Source organism: Pseudophryne corroboree, chromosome 6, assembly GCF_028390025.1.
Source record: "Pseudophryne corroboree isolate aPseCor3 chromosome 6, aPseCor3.hap2, whole genome shotgun sequence".
Classification (NCBI taxonomy): Eukaryota; Metazoa; Chordata; class Amphibia; order Anura; family Myobatrachidae; genus Pseudophryne; species Pseudophryne corroboree.
Window position 1 is genome coordinate 642,016,928 of NC_086449.1, and position 27,698 is coordinate 642,044,625.

General features: G+C 45.6%; 1 protein-coding gene across 1 annotated transcript in view; it reads right to left on the reverse strand.

Annotated features, from left to right (window-relative positions):
• Positions 1–27,698, reverse strand: part of RAD50 (RAD50 double strand break repair protein) — a 442,933-nt gene that overhangs the window by 153,957 nt on the left and 261,278 nt on the right. Inside the window, exons 18-20 of the mRNA XM_063928180.1 lie at positions 18,926–19,036; positions 17,989–18,081; positions 17,332–17,445 (exon numbers count right to left, since the gene is read on the reverse strand). Coding sequence (XP_063784250.1) covers positions 17,332–17,445; positions 17,989–18,081; positions 18,926–19,036 — 318 coding nt within the window. The remainder of the gene's footprint in view (positions 1–17,331; positions 17,446–17,988; positions 18,082–18,925; positions 19,037–27,698) is intronic.

Sequence of the window (27,698 nt, forward strand, 5' to 3'; positions counted from 1 at the left end):
CTAGTTGGGTGGAAAACAGACTTCATTAAATAGGGCAAGTGTGATATTCAATGATTAACGGATTAAATAATAAGAATTTACTCACCGGTAATTCTATTTCTCGTAGTCCATAGTGGATGCTGGGTACTCCGTAAGGACCATGGGGTATAGACGGGCTCCGCAGGAGACTGGGCACTCTTAAAAGAAAGATTAGGTACTATATCTGGTGTGCACTGGCTCCTCCCTCTATGCCCCTCCTCCAGACCTCAGTTAGGGAAACTGTGCCCGGAAGAGCTGACATTACTAGGAAAGGATTTGGAATCCAGGGTAAGACTCATACCAGCCACACCAATCACACCGTACAACTTGTGATAACTATACCCAGTTAACAGTATGAAAACAAGAATGAGCCTCATTAACAGATGGCTCATAACAATAACCCTTTAGTTACGCAATAACTATATACATGTATTGCAGAGAGTCCGCACTTGGGACGGGCTCCCAGCATCCACTACGGACTACAAGAAATAGAATTACCGGTGAGTAAATTCTTATTTTCTCTGACGTCCTAGTGGATGCTGGGTACTCCGTAAGGACCATGGGGATTATACCAAAGCTCCCAAACGGGCGGGAGAGTGCGGATGACTCTGCAGCACCGAATGAGCAAACTCAAGGTCCTCCTCAGCCAGGGTATCAAACTTGTAGAATTTTGCAAAAGTGTTTGAACCCGACCAAGTAGCAGCTCGGCAAAGTTGTAAAGCCGAGACCCCTCGGGCAGCCGCCCAAGAAGAGCCCACCTTCCTCGTGGAATGGGCTTTTACTGATTTAGGATGCGGCAGTCCAGCCGCGGAATGTGCAAGTTGAATCGTGCTACAGATCCAGCGAGCAATTGTCTGCTTTGAAGCAGGAGCACCCAGCTTGTTGGGTGCATGCAGGATAAAGAGCAAGTCAGTCTTTCTGACTCCAGCTGTCCTGGAAACATATATTTTCAGGGCCCTGACTACGTCCAATAACTTGGAATCCTCCAAGTCACGAGTAGCCGCAGGCATCACAATAGGTTGGTTCAAATGAAACGCTGATACCACCTTAGGAAGAAATTGAGGACGAGTCCTCAATTCCGCCCTATCCATATGGAAAATCAGATAAGGGCTTTTACATGACAAAGCCGCCAATTCTGACACACGCCTGGCCGAAGCCAAGGCCAACAGCATGACCACCTTCCACGTGAGATGTTTTAGCTCCACGGTCTTAAGTGGCTCAAACCAATGCGATTTTAAGAAATCCAACACAACGTTGAGATCCCAAGGTGCCAAAAGGGGGCTGAATATGCAGCACTCCTTTAACAAACGTCTGAACTTCAGGCAGTGAAGCCAGTTCTTTTTGAAAGAAAATAGACAGGGCCGAAATCTGGACTTTAATGGATCCCAATTTTAGGCCCATAGTCACTCCTGACTGTAGGAAGTGCAAAAATCGACCCAGCTGAAATTCCTCTGTTGGGGCCTTCCTGGCCTCACACCAAGCAACATATTTTCGCCATATGCGGTGATAATGTTTTGCTGTCACATCCTTCCTAGCGTTCATCAGCGTAGGAATGACTTCATCTGGAATGCCCTTCTCCATCAGGATCCGGCGTTCAACCGCCATGCCGTCAAACGCAGCCACGGTAAGTCTTGGAACAGACAGGGCCCCTGCTGCAGCAGGTCCTGTCGGAGCGGCAGAGGCCATGGGTCCTCTGAGATCATCTCTTGTAGTTCTGGGTACCAAGTTCTTCTTGGCCAATCCGGAACGATGAGTATAGTTCTTACTCCTCCCTTTCTCACTATCCGCAGTACCTTGGGTATGAGAGGAAGAGGAGGGAACACATAAACCGACTGGTACACCCACGGTGTCACTAGCGTGTCCACAGCTATCGCCTGAGGGTCCCTTGACCTGGCGCAATATCTTTTTAGCTTTTTGTTGAGGCGGGACGCCATCATGTCCACCTGTGGCCGTTCCCAACGGTTTACAATCAGCTTGAAGACTTCTGGATGAAGTCCCCACTCTCCCGGGTGGAGGTCGTGTCTGCTGAGGAAGTCTGCTTCCCAGTTGTCCACTCCCGGAATGAACACTGCTGACAGTGCTAGCACGTGATTCTCCGCCCATCGAAGAATCCTCGTGGCTTCTGCCATTGCCATCCTGCTTCTTGTGCCGCCCTGTCGGTTTACATGGGCGACCGCCGTGATGTTGTCTGACTGAATCAGCACTGGTTGGTTTTGAAGCAGGGGTTCTGCTTGACTCAGGGCATTGTAAATGGCCCTTAGATCCAGAATATTTATGTGTAGGGAAGTTTCCTGACTCGACCATTGTCCTTGGAAGTTTCTTCCCCGAGTGACTGCCCCCCAACCTCGGAGGCTTGCATCCGTGGTCACCAGGACCCAGTCCTGTATGCCGAATCTGCGGCCTTCGAGAAGATGAGCACTCTGCAGCCACCACAGCAGAGACACCCTGGCCCTCGGGGACAGGGTGATCAACCGATGCATCTGAAGATGCGATCCGGACCACTTGTCTAATAGATCCCACTGGAAGATCCGTGCATGGAATCTGACGAAGGGAATTGCTTCGTAAGAAGCTACCATCTTTCCCAGGACTCGCGTGCAGTGATGCACCGACACCTATTTTGGTTTCAGGAGGTCCCTGACCAGAGATGATAATTCCTGGGCCTTCTCCTCCGGGAGAAAGACCTTCTTCTGTTCTGTGTCCAGAATCATGCCCAAGAACAGCAGACGCGTCGCAGGAATCAGCTGTGACTTTGGGATATTCAGAATCCAGCCGTGCTGATGCAGCACTTCCTGAGATAGTGCTACGCTGACTAGCAACTGCTCTTTGGACCTTGCCTTTATCAGGAGATCGTCCAAGTACGGGATAATTATAACTCCCTTCTTTCGGAGGAGTATCATCATTTCGGCCTTCACCTTGGTAAATACCCTCGGTGCCGTGGACAGACCAAACGGCAACGTCTGGAATTGGTAATGACAGTCCTGTACCACAAACCTGAGGTACTCCTGGTGAGGTGGGTAAATGGGGACATGCAGGTATGCATCCTTGATGTCCAGCGACACCATAAAATCCCCCTCTTCCAGGCTTGCAATAACCGCCCTGAGCGATTCCATCTTGAACTTGAACTTCCTTATATAAGTGTTCAAGGATTTTAAATTTAGGATGGGTCTCACCGAACCGTCTGGTTTCGGTACCACAAACATTGTGGAATAGTAACCCCGCCCCTGTTGAAGGGGGGGTACCTTGATTATCACCTGCTGAAGGTACAGCTTGTGAATAGCCGCCAGTACTACCTCCCTTTCTTTGGGAGTAGCTGGCAAGGCCGATTTGAGGTAACGGCGAGGGGGAGTGGTCTCGAACTCCAGCTTGTATCCCTGAGATACCACTTGCAGTACCCAGAGATCCACCTGTGAGCGAACCCACTGGTCGCTGAAGTTCCGGAGACGCGCCCCCACCGCACCTGGCTCCACCTGTGGAGCCCCAGCGTCATGCGGTGGACTTAGTGGAAGCAAGGGAGGATTTTTGTTCCTGGCAACTGGCTGTCTGGTGCAGCTTTTTCCCTCTCCCCTTGCCTCTGGGCAGAAAGGAAGCGCCTCTGATCCGCTTGCCTTTCTGGGGCCGAAAGGACTGTACCTGGTAATACGGTGCTTTCTTAGGCTGTGAGGAAACCTGAGGTAAAAATGTCGACTTCCCAGCTGTTGCTGTGGATACGAGGTCCGAGAGACCATCCCCAAACAATTCCTCACCCTTATAAGGCAAAACCTCCATGTGCCTTTTAGAATCAGCATCACCTGTCCACTGCCGAGTCCATAATACTCTCCTGGCAGAAATGGACATTGCATTAATTCTAGATGCCAGCCGGCAAATATCCCTCTGTGCATCCCTCATATATAAGATGACGTCTTTAATATGCTCTATGGTTAGCAAAATAGTATCCCTGTCGAGGGTATCAATATTATCTGACAGGGTATCGGACCAAGCTGCTGCAGCACTACACATCCATGCTGAAGCAATTGCAGGTCTCAGTATAGTACTTGAGTGTGTATATACAGACTTCAGGATAGCCTCCTGCTTTCTATCAGCAGGCTCCTTTAATGCGGCCGAATCCTGAGACGGCAGTGCCACCTTTTTTGATAAGCGTGTGAGCGCCTTGTCCACCCTAGGGGATGTCTCCCAACGTAACCTGTCCTCTGGCGGGAAAGGGTACGCCATCAGTAACCTCTTAGAAATCACAATAAATAAACAACTTGGAACTCCACGTGGCGCTACCTAATCACCTTCAGAGAAAGCTTACACAATAGGCATACCAAATTTCAGGTCTCACAGTTGTCTTGATTTGAAAATCAACTACAAAACAAAAAATATATACAACACATAGTGCAATACTGTAAAATAATTGATAGGTATTTTATTAATGGTCCCACTCACATATGAATGTGAAATAAATTGCATGTAGAAAATCACAAGGCACGAAGGATAGTTTTCGCTCCACAACTGAATCCTCTTCCGTAGAACTCTTGAAATAAGAAATAGGGATGATAGTGCAACACCGTCTTTTTTTTTTAAAAGGCAAAAATTTAATAAGGAATGCACTCACAAAACATCTAATTAAAATCAGCATAAAATATCCACATAGGACTGCAAGCCTGATAGGTCTCCCGGGTATAATCACCGCAAAAGTCCCCAAATACCAGCGTCTCCACAGGTCCCAGGTCGCAGCTCCAATCCTCGTCTGGCTCGTCTGTCTGCTTAAGCGCTTTCGGACTTACGTCCTTCCTCAGAAGCATGAGAGCCAAAGTGTTCTGTTCTTCTTTAAATAGCACTGTAATTAATCTTTAATTCGAACACCTGTTCCGTCTTCGGAAGCCGCAGCCCCCGGATATGAGGTTTCCGGATATGTAGTGCTGGTCATATACCCCGTGCGTCTCAGCTCTATTGATGAAAAGCCGCTCGTGTTATCCGTCCCCGGAAATGACATAGACGGAAGTGACGTTAGAGGAAGTGACCATGCGTTCCACACCATAATGTTTGCATTCCACTGCAGATTCCTCCGTATTATATCAGTGAATCCATTCATTACATAAAAATGAAAATAACAGACAATCATAAAAGACATATCTACACATCACAACCAATAAAAAAAGAGAATTTTAACGGAAGTGACCGTGCATTCCACAACAAGACACCTCTATATTAAAACAGTAATTCATCAATTACATAGGATAGTAATAATCAGGATAAGAGTAGAAATAATGAGAATTTACTTACCGATAATTCTATTTCTCGGAGTCCGTAGTGGATGCTGGGGTTCCTGAAAGGACCATGGGGAATAGCGGCTCCGCAGGAGACAGGGCACAAAAAGTAAAGCTTTCCGATCAGGTGGTGTGCACTGGCTCCTCCCCCTATGACCCTCCTCCAGACTCCAGTTAGGTACTGTGCCCGGACGAGCGTACACAATAAGGGAGGAATTTTGAATCCCGGGTAAGACTCATACCAGCCACACCAATCACACTGTACAACCTGTGATCTGAACCCAGTTAACAGTATGATAACAGCGGAGCCTCTGAAAAGATGGCTCACAACAACAATAACCCGATTTAGTTAGCAATAACTATGTACAAGTATTGCAGATAATCCGCACTTGGGATGGGCGCCCAGCATCCACTACGGACTCCGAGAAATAGAATTATCGGTAAGTAAATTCTCATTTTCTCTATCGTCCTTGTGGATGCTGGGGTTCCTGAAAGGACCATGGGGATTATACCAAAGCTCCCAAACGGGCGGGAGAGTGCGGATGACTCTGCAGCACCGAATGAGAGAACTCCAGGTCCTCTTTTGCCAGGGTATCAAATTTGTAGAATTTTACAAACGTGTTCTCCCCCGACCACGTAGCTGCTCGGCAAAGTTGTAATGCCGAGACCCCTCGGGCAGCCGCCCAAGATGAGCCCACCTTCCTTGTGGAATGGGCCTTAACAGATTTAGACTGTGGCAGGCCTGCCACAGAATGTGCAAGTTGAATTGTGCTACCAATCCCACGAGCAATCGACTGCTTAGAAGCAGAAGCACCCAGCATTGTTGGGTGCATACAGGATAAACAGCAAGTCAGATTTCCTGACTCCAGCCAACCTGGAAACTATATTTTCAGGGCCCTGATAACATCCAGCAACTTGGAGTCCTCCAAGTCCCTAGTAGCCGCAGGTACCACAATAAGCTGGTTCAGGTGAAACGCTGACACCACCTTAAGGAGAAACTGGGGACGAGTCCGCAGCTTTGCTCTGTCCGAATGGACAATCAGATATGGCTTTGTGAGATAAAGCCGCCAATTCTGACACTCGCCTGGCCCAGGCCAGGACCAACAGCATGGTCATTTTCCATGTGAGATATATCAAATCCACAGATTTGAGTTGTTTAAACCAATGTGATTTTTTAGGAATCCCAAAACTACGTTGAGATCGCCCAGTGCCACTGGAGACATCAAAGGGGCTGTATATGCAGTACTCCCTTAACAACTTCTGGACTTCAGGAACTGAAGCCAATTTCTTTCTGGAAGAAAATCAACAGGCCGAAATTTGAACCTTAATGGACCCAATTTGAGACCCATAGACACTCCTGTTTGCAGGAAATGTAGAAATTAACCTAGTTGAAATTCTTCCGTGGAGCCTTCCTGGACTCACACCCTGGCACATATTTTCACCTAAGTGGTGATAATGTTGTGCGGTCACCTCCTTCCTGGCTCTGACCAGGGTAGGGATGACCTCTTCCGGAATGCCTCTTTCCCTTAGGATCCGGCGTTCACCCGCCTTGGCGTCAACGCAGCTGCGGTAAGTCCCGGAACAGACACGGTTCTTGCCGAATCAAGACCCTTCTTAGTATCTCTTGAAGTTCCGGGAACCAAGTCCTTCTTGGCCAAACCGGAGCCACGAGTATAGTTCTTACTCCTCTCCTTCCTATCATTTTCAATACATTGGGTATGAAAAGCAGAGGATGGAACACATACACCGACTGGTACACCGACGGTGTTACCAGAGCGTCCCAGCTATTGCCTGAGTGTCTCTTGACCTGGCGCTTCAGGTGGGACGCCATCATAACCACCTTTGGTCTTTCCCAACGGTTTACAATCATGTGGAAACTTCCAGATTAAGTTTCCACTTTTCCGGGTGGAATTCATTTATGCTGAGGAAATCTTCCCAGTTGCCCACTCCCGGAATGAACACTGCTGACAGTGTTATCACATGATTTTCCGCCCAGCGAAGAATCCTTGCTGTCATTGCCCTCCTGCTTCTTGTGTCGCCCCGTCTGATAACGTGGGCGACCGCCATGATGATGTCCTACTGGATCAGCACCGGTTGACTTTGAAGCAGGAGTCTTCCTAGGCTCAGAGCATTGTAAATTGCCCTTAGCTCCAGTATATTCATGTGGAGAGAAGTCTCCAGACTTGACCACACTTCCTTGGAAATTTTTTCCCTGTGTGACTACTCCCCAGCCTCTCAGGCTGGTATCCGTGGTCCCCAGAACACAGTCCTGAATGCTGAGTGTGCTGCCCTCTAAAAGATGAGCACTCTGCAGTCCCCACAGAAGAGACACCCTTGTCCTTGGAGACAGGATTATCCGCTGATGCATCTGAAAATGCGATCCGGACCATTCGTCCAGCAAATCCCCTGAGATCTGCCGAATGGAATCGCTTCGTAAGAAGCCACCATTTTTCCCAGGACTCCTGTGCATTGATGCACTGATACTTGGCCTGGTTTTAGGAGGTTTCTGACTAGGTCGAATAACTCCTTGGCTTTTTCCTCCCGGAGGAACACCTTTTTCTGGACTATGCCCAGAATCATTCCTAGGAACAGCAGACGTATCGTCGGAAAACAGCTGCGATTCTTGGAATATTTAGAATCCAGTCGTGCTGTCGTAGAACTACTTTAGATAGTGCTCTTCCGACCTCCAACTGTTCTCTGGAACTTGCCCTTTTCAGGATATCGTCCAAGTAAGGGATAATTTAGATGCCTTTTTTCTTTGAAGAAACATCTTTTCGGCCATTACCTTGGTAAAAGGCCCGGGGTGCCGTGGATAATTCAAACGGCATCGTCTGAAACTGATATTGACAGTTCTGTACCACGAACCAGAGGTACCCTTGTTGAGAAGGGCAAATTTGGACATGGAGGTAATCCTTGATGTCCAGGGACACCATATAGTCCCCTTTTTCCCGGTTCGCTATCACTGCTCTGAGTGACTCCATCTCGATTTGAACCTTTTATGTAAGTGTTCAAAGATTTCAGTTTAGACTATGTCTCACCAAGCCGTCTGGCTTCAGTACCACAATATAGTGTGGAAAAATAATACCCTTTTCCTTGTTGTAGGAGGGGTACTTTGATTATCACCTGCTGGATATACAGCTTGTGAATTGTTTCCAATGCTGCCTCCCTGTCGGAGGGAGCCGTTGGTAAAGCAGACTTCAGAAACCTGCGAGGAGAAGATGTCTCGACTCTCCAATCTGTACCCCTGTGATAATACTTGTACTATCTAGGGGTCAACCTGCGAGTGATCCCACTGCGCGCTGAGACTCTTGAGACTACCCCCCCACCTTGAGTCCGCTTGCACGGCCCCAGCGTCATGCTGAGGACTTGGCAGACGCGGTGGAGGGCTTCTTTTCCTGGGAAGGGGCTGCCTGCTGCAGTCTACTTCCCTTACCTCTATGTCTGGGCAGATATGACTGGCCTTTTGCCTGCATGCCCTCATGGGAAAGGAAGGATTGAGGCTGAAAAGACGGTGTCTTTTTCAGCTGAGATGTAACTTGGGGTAAAAAGGTTGGATTTCCCAGCTGTTGCCGTGGTCCCCAGGTCCGATGGACCGACCCCAACTAACTCCTTCCCTTTATACGGCAATACTTCCATGTGCCGTATGGGATCTGTATCACCTGACCACTGTCGTGTCCATGACATCTTCTGGGTGATATGGACAACGTACTTATCTTGATGCCAGAGAGCAAATATCCCTCTGTGCATCTCACGTACATATATATAGAATGCATCCTATTAAATGCTCTATATGAATAAAATATTTTCAGTCAGGGAATCCGACCAAGCCAACCCAGCACTGCATCTCCAGGCTGATGGCGATCGCTGGTCGCAGTATAACCACCGTATGTGTGTATATACTTTTTAGGATATCTTTCCAGCTTCCTATCAGCTGGCTCCTTGAGGGCGGCCGTATCTGGAGACGGTAACGCCACTTTATAAGCGTGTGAGCGCCTTATCACCCTAAGGGGTGTTTCCCAACGCGCCCTAATTTCTGGCGGGAAAGGGTATAACGCCAATATTTGCTATCGGGGTAACCCCACGCATCATCACACACTTCATTTTATTTTATCTGATTCAGGAAAAACTACAGGTAGTTTTTTCACTCCCACATAATACCCTTTTTTGTGGTACTTGTAGTATCAGAAATATGCAACACCTCCTTCATTGCCCTTAACGTGTGGCCCTAATGAGAAATACGTTTGTTTATTCACCGTCGACACTGGATTCAGTGTCCGTGTCTGTGTCGACCGACTGAGGTAAATGGGCGTTTTTAACGCCCCTGACGGTGTTTCTGAGACGCCTGGACCGGTACTAATAGTTTGTCGGCCGTCTCACGTCGTCAACCGACCTTGCAGCGTGTTGACATTCTCACGTAATTCTCTAAATAAGCCATCCATTCCGGTGTCGACTCCCTAGAGAGTGACATCACCATTACAGGCAATTTCTCCGCCTCCTCACCAACATCGTCCTCATACATGTCGACACACACGTACCGACACACAGCACACACACCGGGAATGCTCTGACAGAGGACAGGACCCACACTAGCCCTTTGGGGAGACAGAGGGAGAGTTTGCCAGCACACACCAAAACGCTATAATTATATAGGGACAACCTTATATAAGTGTTTTCCCTTATAGCATCTTTATATATATCTCAATATCGCCAAAATCAGTGCCCCCCCTCTCTGTTTTAACCCTGTTTCTGTAGTGCAGTGCAGGGGAGAGCCTGGGAGCCTTCTCTCCAGGCTTTCTGTGAGAGAAAATGGCGCTGTGTGCTGAGGAGATAGGCCCCGCCCCTTTTTCGGCGGGCTCGTCTCCCGCTATTTAGTGAATCTTGGCAGGGGTTAAATATCTCCATATAGCCTCTGGGGGCTATATGTGAGGTATTTTTCGCCAAAAAAGGTTTTCATTTGCCTCCCAGGGCGCCCCCCTCCCAGCGCCCTGCACCCTCAGTGACTGCCGTGTGAAGTGTGCTGAGAGGAAAATGGCGCACAGCTGCAGTGCTGTGCGCTACCTTTAGAAGACTGCAGGAGTCTTCAGCCGCCGATTCTGGACCTCTTCTTACTTCAGCATCTGCAAGGGGGCCGGCGGCGCGGCTCCGGTGACCATCCAGGCTGTACCTGTGATCGTCCCTCTGGAGCTGATGTCCAGTAGCCAAGAAGCCAATCCATCCTGCACGCAGGTGAGTTCACTCCTTCTCCCCTAAGTCCCTCGTTGCAGTGATCCTGTTGCCAGCAGGACTCACTGTAAAATAAAAAACCTAAGCTAAACTTTCTCTAAGCAGCTCTTTAGGAGAGCCACCTAGATTGCACCCTTCTCGGCCGGGCACAAAAATCTAACTGGAGTCTGGAGGAGGGTCATAGGGGGAGGAGCCAGTGCACACCACCTGATCGGAAAGCTTTACTTTTTGTGCCCTGTCTCCTGCGGAGCCGCTATTCCCCATGGTCCTTTCAGGAACCCCAGCATCCACAAGGACGATAGAGAAATAGAAATAGCTTAAAAGAACTAGAGAAACCATTTTAGTTCGAAGTCACTATTTAGACCAAGGGGTACTAGAGATTTCAATTTATATATCCATTTCATTTCTGTTTTTGAAAGGACAGTTTCTATTTCTTTATTCCGTGGTGTGGGTTTAATTGTTTGGATTCCCCAAAAACTTTTAAAATGATTCGGGTTGCAGGAGTGTTTATCTTTAAAATGTTTAGAGACCGTATGTGTCTCTACCCCTTTCCTAACATTGTATGTGTGTTCATACAATCTGGTTTTCAGATTCCGGCCTGTCTTACCGACATAGACCAAGCCACAATCACATTCCAGCGCGTATATCACATCTCTTGAGTTACAGGTGATAAAGTCATTTATCGGATATGTGGTGCCATTAACTGTAAATTCCTTTAATTTGCTAGGTCCGTTGGTACATTTACACATGGCACACAGCCCACATCTATAAAAGCCTTTGCTTCTAATACTACTCCTTTTTATAGGTTCTAAAGAGCTGTGTACTAAACGATCTTTAATTGACTTCAATCTCCTATAGACAAATTTCGGTTTAGCCGGTAGTAGAGCACCTAGAACCGGGTCTTTTACTAAAATCTTCCAATGTTTTTTTATCGTGGATTCAATTTCTCTATGTTGCGAATTAAAATCCATTATAAAGGACCACTTGGAATCAACACCCTCTGTTTTTCCACGGCTTTTACCATGAATTAAATCCCTTCTAGTGATACCATCGACTTTGTCTTGGGCCTTCACTAACAATTCATTCGAATATCCTTTTTCCAAAAATCTATCAGTTAGATCCTTTGATTGTGCAACATACACTTCCGGGTCAGTACAATTCCTCTTGACCCTAAGCAGTTGACTGTAGGGGATTCCATCTAGCCAATTTTCATGATGCTGGCTAGTTCGTTCAATGAAACTATTGGAATCAGTGGGTTTTCGATACAATTTAGTTTTTAGTGAACCATTTTCCACGTATAAACACAAATCCAAAAAATTGATTTCTTTATCACTAACCACTGTAGATAACTTGATGTTAAAGGTATTGTCATCAAGGGCCGCCAAAAAGGAATTTAGGAGTAATTATTATTGGAATAAAAGAAGGGATGAGTGGGATCAAAGAGAGGACCAATGGGGAAGAAATGCTCAATTAAGGAGTGATAATCGTCATAGGTCTGATTTTTTAGACAGAACCCCCCTATGGAGGGGGAGGATCTAATTGATAAGGGTCAATCTATTAAACTAGTCAAACCCACTCTGATTAAAAGGAAGGTCAAAAGGGGAAAAAGGGGTGGAGCAAAAAAGAAAAAAACCCCAACTAAAACAAAATTGAATACCCCTGATAAAACAGTCAATAATACTGTTAAGATATTCAATTTGAGTAAAAGGGTCCTTACAATAGAAGAACAAAGAGTGCTCACTAGAGGGCTAAAGTTTTCGCCAACTAGCCAGTTGGAACCCTTTGATTTCTATATAGACCTACAAAAGTTTATACGGAAACTCACGTTGAGAAAGTTCTTTGTCAATAAAGGAGATTTAGCTAATGAGAATGTTGTGAGTTCCACTAAATCTCAATTTAAACCTAAATCATCATTTTTTCCATCACATGTGAAGGGGAGTTTTATTGACTGTTTTAGTAAATTAGTTCTGGACGAAGTTGAAACCACTTTACGTAAGAAACGGAAGAAATGTAATTTGTCGAAAAAAGAGTGGATAGCTTTAAAATCACTAAGGGAGGACACCAATTTGATAATTAAGCCTGCCGATAAAGGCGGTGGATTGGTGCTTATGGATAAGATTGACTATATAGCAGAATTAGATCGTCAGTTAGGAGATGGTGTCACCTATTCAAAAATAAAATCCGATCCCACTAATAAAATCAGTGAGGCATTGTACAAACTAACTTCTGAGGCACTTGTGAATAACACCATCACTAAAGATGAATTTGAATTCATCAATATTAAACAACCCTCTATACCTACAATATATTGCCTACCCAAGGTCCACAAAGACCCTTTACATCCACCGGGGAGGCCTATTGTTTCGGGGTCTAATAGTATTACCTCCAATTTATCTATGATCATTGACCATTACCTTCAACCACTGGTCAAAGAGACCAAGTCTTATTTAAAAGATACGGGTCATCTTCTAAATTTCCTGGAGGATTTTGATTGGAGTAGTGATTATCTACTTGTTAGTGCTGATGTGTCAACCCTATATACGATCATTGCAGAAGAGAAGGGGTTGGAGGCAGTTGCCTACTTTTTAGACAAATCTGATTATACGAGTGACTTACAAGACTTTATAAAAGAGGGCATAAAGTTCATCCTTAGAAACAATTATTTTGTTTTTAATGGAAATTATTATCTCCAGCGGGTGGGCACCGCCATGGGCACCAGGTTCGCCCCCAGTTACGCCAATTTAGTCATGGCCTACTGGGAAGATCTTGTAGTGTGGCCTGGTGACGTGCTGGGGGCGGACCTGGTGCACTGGCGTCGCTTTATCGATGACATTTGGTTTGTCTGGAAGGGCAGTCGAGAGGATTTAAATTCCTTTTTGGCGGCCCTTGATGACAATACCTTTAACATCAAGTTATCTACAGTGGTTAGTGATAAAGAAATCAATTTTTTGGATTTGTGTTTATACGTGGAAAATGGTTCACTAAAAACTAAATTGTATCGAAAACCCACTGATTCCAATAGTTTCATTGAACGAACTAGCCAGCATCATGAAAATTGGCTAGACGGAATCCCCTACAGTCAACTGCTTAGGGTCAAGAGGAATTGTACTGACCCGGAAGTGTATGTTGCACAATCAAAGGATCTAACTGATAGATTTTTGGAAAAAGGATATTCGAATGAATTGTTAGTGAAGGCCCAAGACAAAGTCGATGGTATCACTAGAAGGGATTTAATTCATGGTAAAAGCCGTGGAAAAACAGAGGGTGTTGATTCCAAGTGGTCCTTTATAATGGATTTTAATTCGCAACATAGAGAAATTGAATCCACGATAAAAAAACATTGGAAGATTTTAGTAAAAGACCCGGTTCTAGGTGCTCTACTACCGGCTAAACCGAAATTTGTCTATAGGAGATCGAAGTCAATTAAAGATCGTTTAGTACACAGCTCTTTAGAACCTATAAAAAGGAGTAGTATTAGAAGCAAAGGCTTTTATAGATGTGGGCTGTGTGCCATGTGTAAATGTACCAACGGACCTAGCAAATTAAAGGAATTTACAGTTAATGGCACCACATATCCGATAAATGACTTTATCACCTGTAACTCAAGAGATGTGATATACGCGCTGGAATGTGATTGTGGCTTGGTCTATGTCGGTAAGACAGGCCGGAATCTGAAAACCAGATTGTATGAACACACATACAATGTTAGGAAAGGGGTAGAGACACATACGGTCTCTAAACATTTTAAAGATAAACACTCCTGCAACCCGAATCATTTTAAAAGTTTTTGGGGAATCCAAACAATTAAACCCACACCACGGAATAAAGAAATAGAAACTGTCCTTTCAAAAACAGAAATGAAATGGATATATAAATTGAAATCTCTAGTACCCCTTGGTCTAAATAGTGACTTCGAACTAAAATGGTTTCTCTAGTTCTTTTAAGCTATTTCTATATTTCTACTCTTATCCTGTTTATTACTATCCTATGTAATTGATGAATTACTGTTTTAATATAGAGGTGTCTTGTTGTGGAATGCACGGTCACTTCCGTTAAAATTCTCTTTTTTTATTGGTTGTGATGTGTAGATATGTCTTTTATGATTGTCTGTTATTTTCATTTTTATGTAATGAATGGATTCACTGATATAATACGGAGGAATCTGCAGTGGAGTGCAAACATTATGGTGTGGAACGCATGGTCACTTCCTCTAACGTCACTTCCGTCTATGTCATTTCCGGGGACGGATAACACGAGCGGCTTTTCATCAATAGAGCTGAGACGCACGGGGTATATGACCAGCACTACATATCCGGAAACCTCATATCCGGGGGCTGCGGCTTCCGAAGACGGAACAGGTGTTCGAATTAAAGATTAATTACAGTGCTATTTAAAGAAGAACAGAACACTTTGGCTCTCATGCTTCTGAGGAAGGACGTAAGTCCGAAAGCGCTTAAGCAGACAGACGAGCCAGACGAGGATTGGAGCTGCGACCTGGGACCTGTGGAGACGCTGGTATTTGGGGACTTTTGCGGTGATTATACCCGGGAGACCTATCAGGCTTGCAGTCCTATGTGGATATTTTATGCTGATTTTAATTAGATGTTTTGTGAGTGCATTCCTTATTAAATTTTTGCCTTTTAAAAAAAAAAAGACGGTGTTGCACTATCATCCCTATTTCTTATTTCAAGAGTTCTACGGAAGAGGATTCAGTTGTGGAGCGAAAACTATCCTTCGTGCCTTGTGATTTTCTACATGCAATTTATTTCACATTCATATGTGAGTGGGACCATTAATAAAATACCTATCAATTATTTTACAGTATTGCACTATGTGTTGTATATATTTTTTGTTTTGTAGTTGATTTTCAAATCAAGACAACTGTGAGACCTGAAATTTGGTATGCCTATTGTGTAAGCTTTCTCTGAAGGTGATTAGGTAGCGCCACGTGGAGTTCCAAGTTGTTTATTTATTGTGCATTATTTAGGATCACGGTGAAAGGTTCTTTTGTGGTTCTCCAAGGCTGCTATTTGTGGTATAGCGCATTAGGGGTCTATTCTCTCTTTAACCTCTTAGAAATCACCAGTTTCTTATCAGGGCAACCCCACGCTTCTTCACACACTTCATTCAACTCATCAGATGGGGGAAAAACCACTGGTTGCTTTTTCTCCCCAAACATAATACCCTTTTTAGTGGTAACCGGGTTAATGTCAGAAATGTGCAACACATTTTTCATTGCCGTAATCATGCAACGGATGGCCCTTGTGGATTGTACATTTGTCTCATCCTCGTCTACACTGGAGTCAGACTCCGTGTCGACATCTGTGTCTGCCATCTGAGGTAGCGGGCGTTTTTGAGCCCCTGATGGCCTTTGAGACGCCTGGGCAGGCACGGGCTGAGATGCCGGCTGTCCCACTGCTGTCACGTCATCTAACCTTTTATGTAAGGAGTTGACACTGTCGGTTAATACCTTCCACATATCCACCCACTCTGGTGTCGGCCCCGCAGGGGGTGACATCACACTTATCGGCACCTGCTCCGCCTCCACATAAGCTTCCTCATCAAACATGTCGACACAGCCGTACCGACACACCGCACACACACACAGGGAATGCTCTGACTGAGGACAGGACCCCACAAAGTCCTTTGGGGAGACAGAGAGAGAGTATGCCAGCACACACCACAGCGCTATATAATACAGGGATGTACACTATACTGAGTGATTTTTCCCCTATAGCAGCTTATTTACACAGTTTTGCGCCTAAATTTATGTGCCCCCCCTCTCTTTTTTACCCTTGAAGTCTGGAACTGCAGGGGAGAAACTGGGGAGCGTCCTTCCAGCGGAGCTGTGAAGAGAAAATGGCGCTGGTGTGCTGAGGAAGATAGCCCCGCCCCCTCAGCGGCGGGCTTCTCCCTCTTTTTTAAATGTATAATGGCGGGGGTTAATGCACATATACAGTTTATCAGACTGTATTATGTGCTTTTCGCCAAGTAAGGTAATCTAATTGCTGCCCAGGGCGCCCCCCCCCAGCGCCCTGCACCCATCAGTGACCGGAGTGTGTGGTGTGCTAAGGGAGCAATGGCGCACAGCTGTAGTGCTGTGCGCTACCTTAATGAAGACCGGAGTCTTCAGCTGCCGATTTTCAACTTCTCTTCGTTCTTCTGGCTCTGCAAGAGGGACGGCGGCGCGGCTCCGGGAACGGACGATCGAGGTCGGGCCCTGTGTTCGATCCCTCTGGAGCTAATGGTGTCCAGTAGCCTTTGAAGCACAAGCTAGCTGCAAGCAGGTAGGTTTGCTTCTCTCCCCTCAGTCCCTCGTAGCAGTGAGTCTGTTGCCAGCAGATCTCACTGAAAATAAAAAACCTAACAAATACTTTCTTTTATAGGAAGCTCAGGAGAGCCCCTAGGGTGCATCCAGCTCTGGCCGGGCACAGATACTAACTGAGGTCTGGAGGAGGGGCATAGAGGGAGGAGCCAGTGCACACCAGATATAGTACCTAATCTTTCTTTTAAGAGTGCCCAGTCTCCTGCGGAGCCCGTCTATACCCCATGGTCCTTACGGAGTACCCAGCATCCACTAGGACGTCAGAGAAAAAAGAAATACCCTCTTTCTGGACTGAAAAAAAATTCTTCAGAGGGGACCACATAAGTCCAGCATAACCTACTGAACCTGTGTTCAGAGCAATATGTAATTGAACCTTGAACTACCATTGACATTAGGACCCCAATAACAAGGCTATGGAAAGTGCAGCCATCACACTGTATTAAAGTATGCAGTACAGAACTTCCACTCTTCATTGCAAGATATATAACAAGATGCTACTTACAAATAGATACTTACTTTCTGTGTGTCAATATCCTGTCTAATAGTAATCATCTCTTTATTAATTTTTTCTTTCTGTTTTTCACAGTCGTTAAGACGTGTAATTAATTCCTGTAGTTCAGTTTCCTTTTGCTGATTAAAAAAACGAAAAAAAACCCAAGAGTAAGGTGACAACTTAGGCTCATGGTACAGACTACTGAGTACAGGTTGAGTATCCCATATCCAAATATTCCGAAATACGGAATATTCCGAAATACGGACTTTTTTGAGTGAGAGTGAGATAGTGAAACCTTTATTTTTTGATGGCTCAATGTACACAAACTTTGTTTAATACACAAAGTTATTAAAAATATTGTATTAAATGACCTTCAGGCTGTGTGTATAAGGTGTATATGAAACATAAATGAATTGTGTGAATGTAGACACACTTTGTTTAATGCACAAAGTTATAAAAAATATTGGCTAAAATTACCTTCAGGCTGTGTGTATAAGGTGTATATGTAACATAAATGCATTCTGTGCTTAGATTTAGGTCCCATCACCATGATATCTCATTATGGTATGCAATTATTCCAAAATACGGAAAAATCCCATATCCAAAATACCTCTGGTCCCAAGCATTTTGGATAAGGGAGACTCAACCTGTATTTGAATTCAATTAATAATAAGAAATACCTCTTTGAATTCTTCTTTTCCATTATGTATATAACTTTCAATATCTTTTACAAACAAGCTGATTTTTTTCACTTTTTCTTTAATGTCATTTAGCTGGAAAGAAACAAATGAAAACATTATCACACACATCAGTAAACATAAAGAAGGAAATCAAATTGGTCTGGAACGTAGCTGAACATACTAAAGGGTTGGTGAAATAATGCCATTATTGTGGAACAGTAGAGCAATACAATGCTTTACGGCATGGGTCTTCAACCTGCGGCCCTCCAGCTGCTATGGAACTACACATCCCAGCATGCCCTGCCTCAGTTTTAGCATGCCTTAATAGCAAAACTGTGGCAGGGCACATTGGGATGTGTAGTTCCACAGCAGCTGGATGGCCACAGGTTGAAGACCCATGCTATATGGTAACCCAAAGTGAAGATATGAATTCAATTAGCTTCAAGAATCTGTAGAAGCCTTGCACATTATTTTTCTGTGCACAGTACCTGCAAGTACCATAATGAATACATTGCTCCTGTTCGCTCGTACCCTATGAGGCTCAGTACTTAAGCATCATTTGGAAATTGACCGCATGATGCTACTACTGGGACCTAACAATCATTTTCCAATATGTCAGTATGAGTAGTGATGTAGAATCTATTAAACCATAGGACATAGAGTCCTACTGAGAAAAATAATAATAATAATAATAATAATAATAATAATTATTCTATATTGTACAAAGTTATTGACAATTAGGCCATATACTATAACTCAATGTATAACTCATTTACTTTGTAGTAACATGTTTAGTTTTGGGGAAAGTACAAAACAATGGTTGCTGTGTAAGTGCAGAGTGAAGAGCCTAGAACACTACAACACTGCACTCTGGCTGTTAAAACTGTTATGACAGGCGAAGAGGAGATGTCACAGTCAGATGGTGAGAAGAAGTCACCCTTTCTTGTGCTGCTCTGTAGCTATAGTCCTTTCTCTCCAGAATTTCCCGTTTCTCCAGCTGAAGCTTTTCTAGGGTGGATTCCAATGGGAACAATTGCTCTCTGGATTCCTAAATGAATTAAAAGGAAAAAATATATATATTTGGGTACTGCATGTACAAAAACAAAAAGTGAGTGAATGAAACCCTACTACCCAAGCAGTGTTTATGTAATTCATCCTTGTGTATAAATCAAATTGATGTACAAGTATGACGATATATATTTCTGTGCCAGTGGTAGTGGCCATTAAAGAAAATGACAAGTGTATAGTAGTTACAAGTACACTTCAAATCTTGCATGCTTTGGAAGGGAGCAAAAAAATTATGGTCACTTCTTAACAAAGGAATTAACATGACATTTTCTAGGTAAAATCAGTTAAATCACATTTGGTGATTTAAACCCTTCACTGCTGAGGCTTTTCTCACCCCTGGCTGAGACCCTTTTGCCCATTTTTGCATTGATTACATTCCAAAATCAGTGAAACCACACCAATTACACCTTATTTTATTCAGAAGACCAAAAAGACCAAAAAGTGAATAGCGAGTTTTTTTTTTAAATAAAAGTCACAAATAAATACTTTGCGGTTCTTGCTTTTAATCTTGATCCAGGAATATCTAAAAAAAACTGGATCCTACAAATAGTTTTCATAATAAAATTTGCACTTAAAAAACGAGTTTTATGGTAAGAACTTACCCTTGTTAAAACTCTTTCTACGAGGTACACTGGGCTCCACAAGTTTGTAGTAGAAATCTGGGATATTATTCCCTTAGTAGAAGCCACCCACTGGGGCTTGGATTCCTCTGGAGAAGATACATATTCTGCCGCACAAGACACAGAGTCCCTGGACATGGCTATGTGATAATCAGCATACACACACACACACACACACACACAGGAAAATGTCAGACACAGTTTTCCCCCAAGTACCTTCAGAGAAACACAGAAATTGGAGACAGCACACACAGCGCCCCAGTAAGCAGTGACAGAGAACTGCCTGGCGCTGACTGTGTACCCTAATAGATTACACGTGAAATTACAGCCTCCCCCCCTTCTACAACCCCATGGTACCGCACAGGAAAGCTAGAGTCGTGTGGAGGGTTAGCGCTCCCTGTCAGCGTCTCTCAGTGATGAACTGCAGGAAGAAAATGGCACTCGTGAGCTGCCGGGTCCGCTCTGAGAAGCTCCGCCCCCAAACATGGCGCGGCTTCCCGCACTTACACAACGCCCCTGATAGGTTTAGTGACCAGTTTTTTAGGGTATATGCGCTGGCCCAGGGCGCCACTCACAGTGCTGCACCATATGTACCGCTGAGCCTCCGGAGCGCAGTGTCAGTACTGTGCTTCCACCCTGATGCCGCCATTCACCCCTGGCTCCCCGCTTGTTGGGTCACCGGGGACACACTCACCACCGCAATCTTCTGGCTCTCTTAGGGGGTGGCGGCAAGCTGCGGGAGTGAGCGGTCGCCTCGGAGGCTAACGATCATCACCCTGTCAGCGGTGATAGTGACCATTAACATCTGAGGGTTGGACACTACTCCCCCCCCTGTTGCCAGCAGCCTCCCTGTGTCTATCATCTTAAAAAAAACAATAAAACCAGAAAAGCTCTAAGAGCTCCCCTAGCTGTGACCGGCTCCTCCGGGCACATTTTCTAAACTGAGTCTGGTAGGAGGGGCATAGAGGGAGGAGTCAGCCCACACTATCAAAGTCTTAAAGTGCCCATGTCTCCTGGTGGACCCGTCTATGCCCCATGGTACTAATATGGACCCCAGCATCCTCTAGGACGTAAGAGAAAATTTTATGGGGAATGTACAGTATATCAGGGAGTGCTGCAGTACATATAACAATTTAGGTTGAACAGTCATCTTTATGAGATTGATTCTCCCAGTCACTGTAAGGGGCAATTTACCCCACACCTTGATTCATGATTTTAAATAGTCCAACTGAGGGTGGATGTTAAGAGGTATATAGCGGGCCGTTAGTTACCCATATGCCAAGGTTTTTAAAAGAGTCCAGCGGAGTGGAAGGGGTATAATGGTAACATTGGCACAAGACCCTCTGTACGGTAAAATAGAGGACTTGTCCTAATTAATTAAAAGTCCTGAGTATTTACCAAATAGATTGATAATTTCTAACAGCGTGGGCATAGAAGTATCGTATCTAGAGACAAATAATATGTTGTCTGTGTATAGGGCTATTTTATCCTCTTTGGGGCCAACCGTAAATACTGTTATTGCCTGGTTAGTTCGTATAAGACATGTCAGCGGCTCCACTGCCAACACGAACAACGTGGGTGAAAGGGGACACCCCTATCTTGTTCCCCTTGTTAATGGAAAAGAAGACAAGGTGAAGCCGTTAATAGAAACTCTGGCCTGGGGGTCTGAATACAACAACTGAACCCAACTAAATAAATCCCGGTCCTATCCCAAATCTGGACGTAGTCTCCCACAGAAAGAAACGCCCACTCCACCGAATCGAATGCTTTAGCTGCATCCAGTGAGACGATAATAGAAGAGCGGATGTCCCCATGGGAGACCTGCAAGTGTGTAAACAACAGTCTAAAATGTATCATCGTATATTTGGCAGGCATAAAGCCGGTTTGCTCTACGTGGATAATCTGGGTGATAACGGAATTTAGCCTAATGGACAAAATTTTAGCCAAAATTTTTATATCTGTGGGTAATAACGAGATGGGCCTACATGATTCTACACGGCTAGGTTCCTGGTCCGGTTTCAATAGAACTATAATCAGCACTTCTGACATGGATTGTGGCAGGTACCCATGTTCGAATAGGCCATTATATAAAGCTAACAATTTGGGTGCATAGAAGGTAATGTGTTTTTAGCAGATTTCAAGAGGTACGCCATCTATACCTGGCGCTTTACCCCCCGGAAAGGTCTTAATTGCAGCTTCTACATCATCTATCGTCAAGGGAAAGTCAAGAAAATCCCTTGCTTCTTGTGACAATGCGGGCATGGGTATTTTACTCAAATAATCCTGCAACTCCCTGGCATTACATGTCCGTTTGGTACTATACAGTTGCCGGTAGTACTCCAGAAACTGCACAGCAATGTCCTAGGTCTGGGTATAAGACACTCCACTCTGTTCCCGTATCTCAGTCACAGTATTACTAGCCTTTTCCGTACTCGCCAACCTGACCAAACAGCTTCCCAGCCTATCCCCCATGGCATACTGAGAGTGTTTGGCAAACAATAAGCAGTATTTAGCTTTTTCAGTAAGATATTCCGTCCAAGCTCTTTGGACGTCCAACCACATTGTCTTAGAGGAAGCTAGCCCATCCTCCAGGTATACATTTTCAAGTGATCTACAGGAAGTTTCTAGGTCAACTTCTGCTTGTTTATAAAACAATTTTAAGTTCGCCACTTTCTGAATTAGGATACCTCTAAGAAAAGATTTAAACGCGTCCCATACCACGGGAAGGGGAGCTGTGTTCTCATTTAGTGTCATAAACTCCTGCCACATCTGTTCCAGATCAGCAACTGAGCCCATACGTGTAAGCCAGAATTGATTTAATTTCCAGAACACTTGCTCTCTCACACCTCCCACGTCTACTGTCAGTGTTAGGGGTGAGTGGTCGAAAATACCTCGTTTCATATTGTATAGATTGGATTCTGGGTATCAAGTCACTAGAAATCCACGCCAAATTAATTCTAGAAAAGGCAGAATGCGTTGGAGAAAAACAGGAATACTGTCTGATAGAAGGGTGTCTCTGCCGCCAGGCATCAATCAGCCCCATACCCTCCAACATGGCAGAAAATTGTCTGCTTCCCTGTCTAGAACCTGCCCGCGACTTAGAATGTCTATCTAACTCAGGGTGTAGAATATTGTTATAGTCAACCATACTGATCACCGGAGTGTCGGGATATTTAGCAATAAATATCAGTGGCTTTCTTAAGAACCTTGCCAGAGTAAGGGGGTGGTATATAAATGGCTAAAATGATAAGAGACATCTAGTAGAGTGTACATTTTATAAAAACATATCTTCCCCACGCATCAATTTGCACCTGATCTACTTGATATGGAACAGTCTTGCGGACAAGGATTGATACACCTCTAGATGAGGAGGTATGGGAGGAATGGTATGCCCAACCCACCCAAGACTTTTTCAGGGACAGAACCTTAACTCCCAATACAATGCAATACAAGAGCTCTGAAAGTCAAGCACAATTTTAGAAACTATATGTGTAGGGCATACATATGTTGCCTGGAGTCAGAATAAGCTAATAGAATCCTTCATGAAAATGAAGATGAATTGTCGCAAACAGGTCCAAGCAGAGGGCATGTAAACTGGATCTACGCACACATCACTGATCCTCCACCATAGCCCTCCTTGCTGGTCTTGTAGTATCTAGCCAAACAGAAGCTTCCCTTGGGGTAAAGAAAAACTTGGTCTCACCATCAGCAACCACCCCGGAGCCTGGATGGGAATAACATTGCATAAGGAATATTTAACTCCTGTAGATGTTGTTTCACCGGTAGGAATTGTACTCGTTTTTTTTTAACTTCCACAGCGAAGTTGGGGAATATGGAGATCTTGGTTCCATTCCAGAGTAGTGGACCTTTAGGGCGGTTAAGTCTCAAGACAGTATCCCTGTAATTGAGAAGCTTTGCTATCAAGAGTGCGGGGAGGCGCCCCAGGTAGGAGAGGTCTACAGTTCAACAGTGAAAAAGGATGAAAAAGAGTTAGTACCATATGTGTCCTGTAGCCATTTTTCCACAAACTGTTCCGGATTAGGGCCCTCTTCACGTTCAGGCAAGCCCACAAATCACGCATTACACCTTTGTAAGCGACCATCCATATCAAGTAATTTATTCTGTATAGCGGAAAGGTGAGTATCCATAGAGGTGACTTTAGTACATAAGGGCAATACCATGTTCTCTAACGTGGAAGTGATTGTCTCTACCTCACCCACTCTCTCTCTGACCCTCTGCAAGTCGTGATGTGTGAGACAGAGATCTGACTGTACTTGTCCAATTTTCTCAGCCAGCCCAGTTTCACAGGATGTTACAGCTTCCAGTATTTGCTGCAATGCTGCGTTAGGGGCTGCGAGCAAAGCTGAAGAGCCCTGGGGAGATGGAGGCTGAGACACAGAGTCCTGCTCAGGGGTCACAGACTTAGAGTTAGGCGCCCTGGCGTATTTTTCAAGCTTTGCAGCCGCAGATGTCTGATGCAATTTCACCATTTTTATATATATTATAGTAGGATAAACCGAAATAAACGGATTGTATAGGACAAGACATAAGGGAATGATTATAGTGCAACCCCTTCCACCTTATGGCAATACAAGCACAGCAATTATATCAGGCAGAGTTTGTGCTGCAGGTAAGTCAGGCTGTGCAAAAGTCCCTGCAGTGCCCTCCTCAAGGAAAGCAAGCAGACTCCTCCATGGACATGTGATCTTGGTACTGAAAACCCAGGATCACAGCACCCCATCTGGACAGACAGTCATCTCCTAGATTGAGAATTGACAACTAATAGACAAATTGGAGGAATGAAACCACCAAATTAAGGACAGGCCTGAGGAGACAGAGGGAACAATTGTCTATTAAGACGGAGGTCTGATTTTCTCATGTAGTCTAGCTTTGTTTAGAGTAGTTATATAGCTTAGTTAGTAAAACTTACTTTAGTTATATATGCGGTTGTGAATCTAGGGGCTTAGTCCCACTTAGGCATACCTGCTTTAAAAAAAATTGTCCCTGCAATTCCTACACTGCAGACTTCCCAGGGGTTAGTGGCATCTGACATCACAGCCCAGGACCAGAAACCTGAGATAGGAAGAGAAAAGGCAAAGCCCTGCCCTGTTGCTCTAAAGATGGCACCATTGCAGCGCCAGAGACAGGAAAACGATAATAAATCTGGAGGACAGAAACCAGCAACCATCTACCTGGAACCAGAGCATTTGTTACCTGTTCTAGTTACAGGAAAGCTATCCCGCGCTGCTCTGGCCACCCATCTCTACTCAGCGTAAGCGGTGATGGCTGCAGTGGACAGACCGTGGCATTCGGTGGCAACATTGCTCTAAAGCTGTTGCAGCAAAGTGCTGTAACAGGAATAGTGTTCAAGAGTACCGGGCTGTGGTCAGTGGGCAGAAAGAATAGAAAAGAAAAATATAAAACTACTAGTTCAAACCTTAGTGTCTCTTCTTGCAGGCACTAAGGAAAAATGGAGTAGCAGGAGGAGGTGGGAGGGTTTGAGGGGTGGGGTGCTAGTTTCACCACTAATACTACTATTCCTCAGCACTCCCTACTAAACCCAGCGCTGCAGTATCTTCCAGGTAGGACAAAAGAGGGGAAAAAAAATAAGATTTTACTCACCGGTAAATCTATTTCTCGTAGTCCGTAGTGGATGCTGGGACTCCGTAAGGACCATGGGGAATAGCGGCTCCGCAGGAGACTGGGCACAACTAAAGAAAGCTTTAGGACTACCTGGTGTGCACTGGCTCCTCCCACTATGACCCTCCTCCAGACCTCAGTTAGGATACTGTGCCCGGAAGAGCTGACACAATAAGGAAGGATTTTGAATCCCGGGTAAGACTCATACCAGCCACACCAATCACACCGTATAACTCGTGATACTATACCCAGTTAACAGTATGAAATAGAACCGAGCCTCTCAACAGATGGCTCAACAATAACCCTTTAGTTAGGCAATAACTATAAACAAGTATTGCAGGGGGGCGTGGCCACGGCAGCAACGGAGTAGGGAGCGGATCTCGGGAGCTCCCCGAACAAACTTCTCCTGTCACCCATCCTGACCCTCCTGGTGAGCCTGCCCGGGCTGCATACCTCCCCTGTGCTGCCGTGCGCTGCGGGAGGCCGTTTGTCGCGGTCTCCGGGACTCGAGGGACGGTGCTGGCTGATTTCCGGCCCTGCGGCCTAGGCCTCCTCCGGATCCCCGGCCTCGATTTCGGCGCCCTCGGCCGCGGAAAAACCGGAGCTAGAGCGACGGGAAGATTACATCCGCAAACACCCTAAGAAGGCTGGGGGGTGGAAGCTGCCTCTCCTCTCCCAGTTTGGCTGCGGCCCGGAGCCCTAACACCCAGAGAAGAGGAGAAAAATAAAAGGTACCTCTGGGGAAGGGGAAGAGACACTGCGGCCATTTTGTGAGAAGGGAAACTGATCTCCATGCTTGGAAGGGCTGCTCTCATCTCTGCTGCCCAGTGATCTATTTATGCACACAGGAACTTTTTTCATACATTCTGATATCTCCTTCTACTACTCTCCTAATAACTATGCTAATACCTACCTGAGATTGGAGACAAAGCCAGCTATTTATATTGCACGGCCCTCCCAATATAACATCAGGAACTACACATAGATCAGATCTGCCTACATTGCTGTGCTGCATCAGCCTCCCACAGTGTACTACGTACCATCATCCTACTTTATTCCTCTGACATATTGACTGGACGATTGATTCCCGCCACTGATTATACGTGGCCTGGCTGCGCCCGTCATCTAGCTACAACCCTATACTATAGCCTTACTCTGGGAAGAGTGTGACTGCTCCCGCTCAACATGGTGGGGGGCGGCCGGAGTGCGGCCGCGGCCAAACTTGAAAAATTTACCAGACAACCCAACCCTAGGGCTGCACCGGCTCCTTCTCGTGAAGCCTCTCCAATACATTCGACCTCCCCTCCTGAGACAGCGGTTAATTCCCCGGAAGCAGTGGGGGCGCCGTCTATTCAACAAGTGCTGGAGGCTATAGCCGGCAGTGAACAACGTCTCTCCGATAAGATGGAAAAGGTGCAGTGTGATCTCTCCTTGCTCCGCCAAGATGTACAACGTATCCGAGAGCGAGTGGGTGAGGCGGAGACACGGGTCTCCAACCTGGAAGATTTATGTGGCCCCCTTAAGCAGTCCGTATCCACGGTGACCCAGCAGGTCTCCTCACTTCAAACCAAGCTCTTAGACATGGAGGGACGGCTGCGTAGGAACAACGTCAGATTCGTAGGCCTGCCTGAAAAAGAAGAGGGTTCGCAGCCGGAGGAATTCCTTGAATCCTGGCTTAAAGAAATGTATGGCGCTGAGTCCTTTACGGCCCAGTTTACGGTGGAGCGAGCACATAGGATACCATCTCGGCCTTTACCCCCAGGAGCCCCTCCTCGCACCTTCATCGCTAAATTCCTGCACTATAAGGACCGTGACTCGGTTCTCCGCTTAGGTCGCACGAAGGGCCCACTGGTCCGCAATGGAGTCAAGGTGTCGGCCTTCCCGGACTTTGCCGCAGATGTCCAGAAGGATCGTGCCCAGTTTATGCCCATCAAAAGACGACTGCGAGACCTTAACATTTCATATTCCATGCTGTTTCCCTCAAGGCTCCGAGTCGTGGCGGATGGGGAGACCAAGTTTTTCAACTCCCCTAGAGAGGCGGCCCAGTGGCTGGACAGATTTGCACCGGGTGCTCGGCAACTGGCTCCGGACTGATCTCCTATGAAAGCAGCCCGGGACCTGGTATGCCGGAGGCTTGATCATGGTTCGGGGAGCCCCCCCTCTTTGCATTGGTGGCTCAAGACTTGCACGGCCAAGCGGCATTGGTCAGAGAAGGTTGGAGGTTCAGCTAAGAATCTAGCCTTCCTAGCGCTTGGTAGTTAGCTTGATTGTTCGGGATATAAGTATGCCGAAGTTCGGGGTGGTATACGGGGTGGGAAAGGTTAATTGGGAAGCTGCTAGTTGCGCCTCCCTTTGCTGTTTTTGGGGTTTTATTTGTTTCTT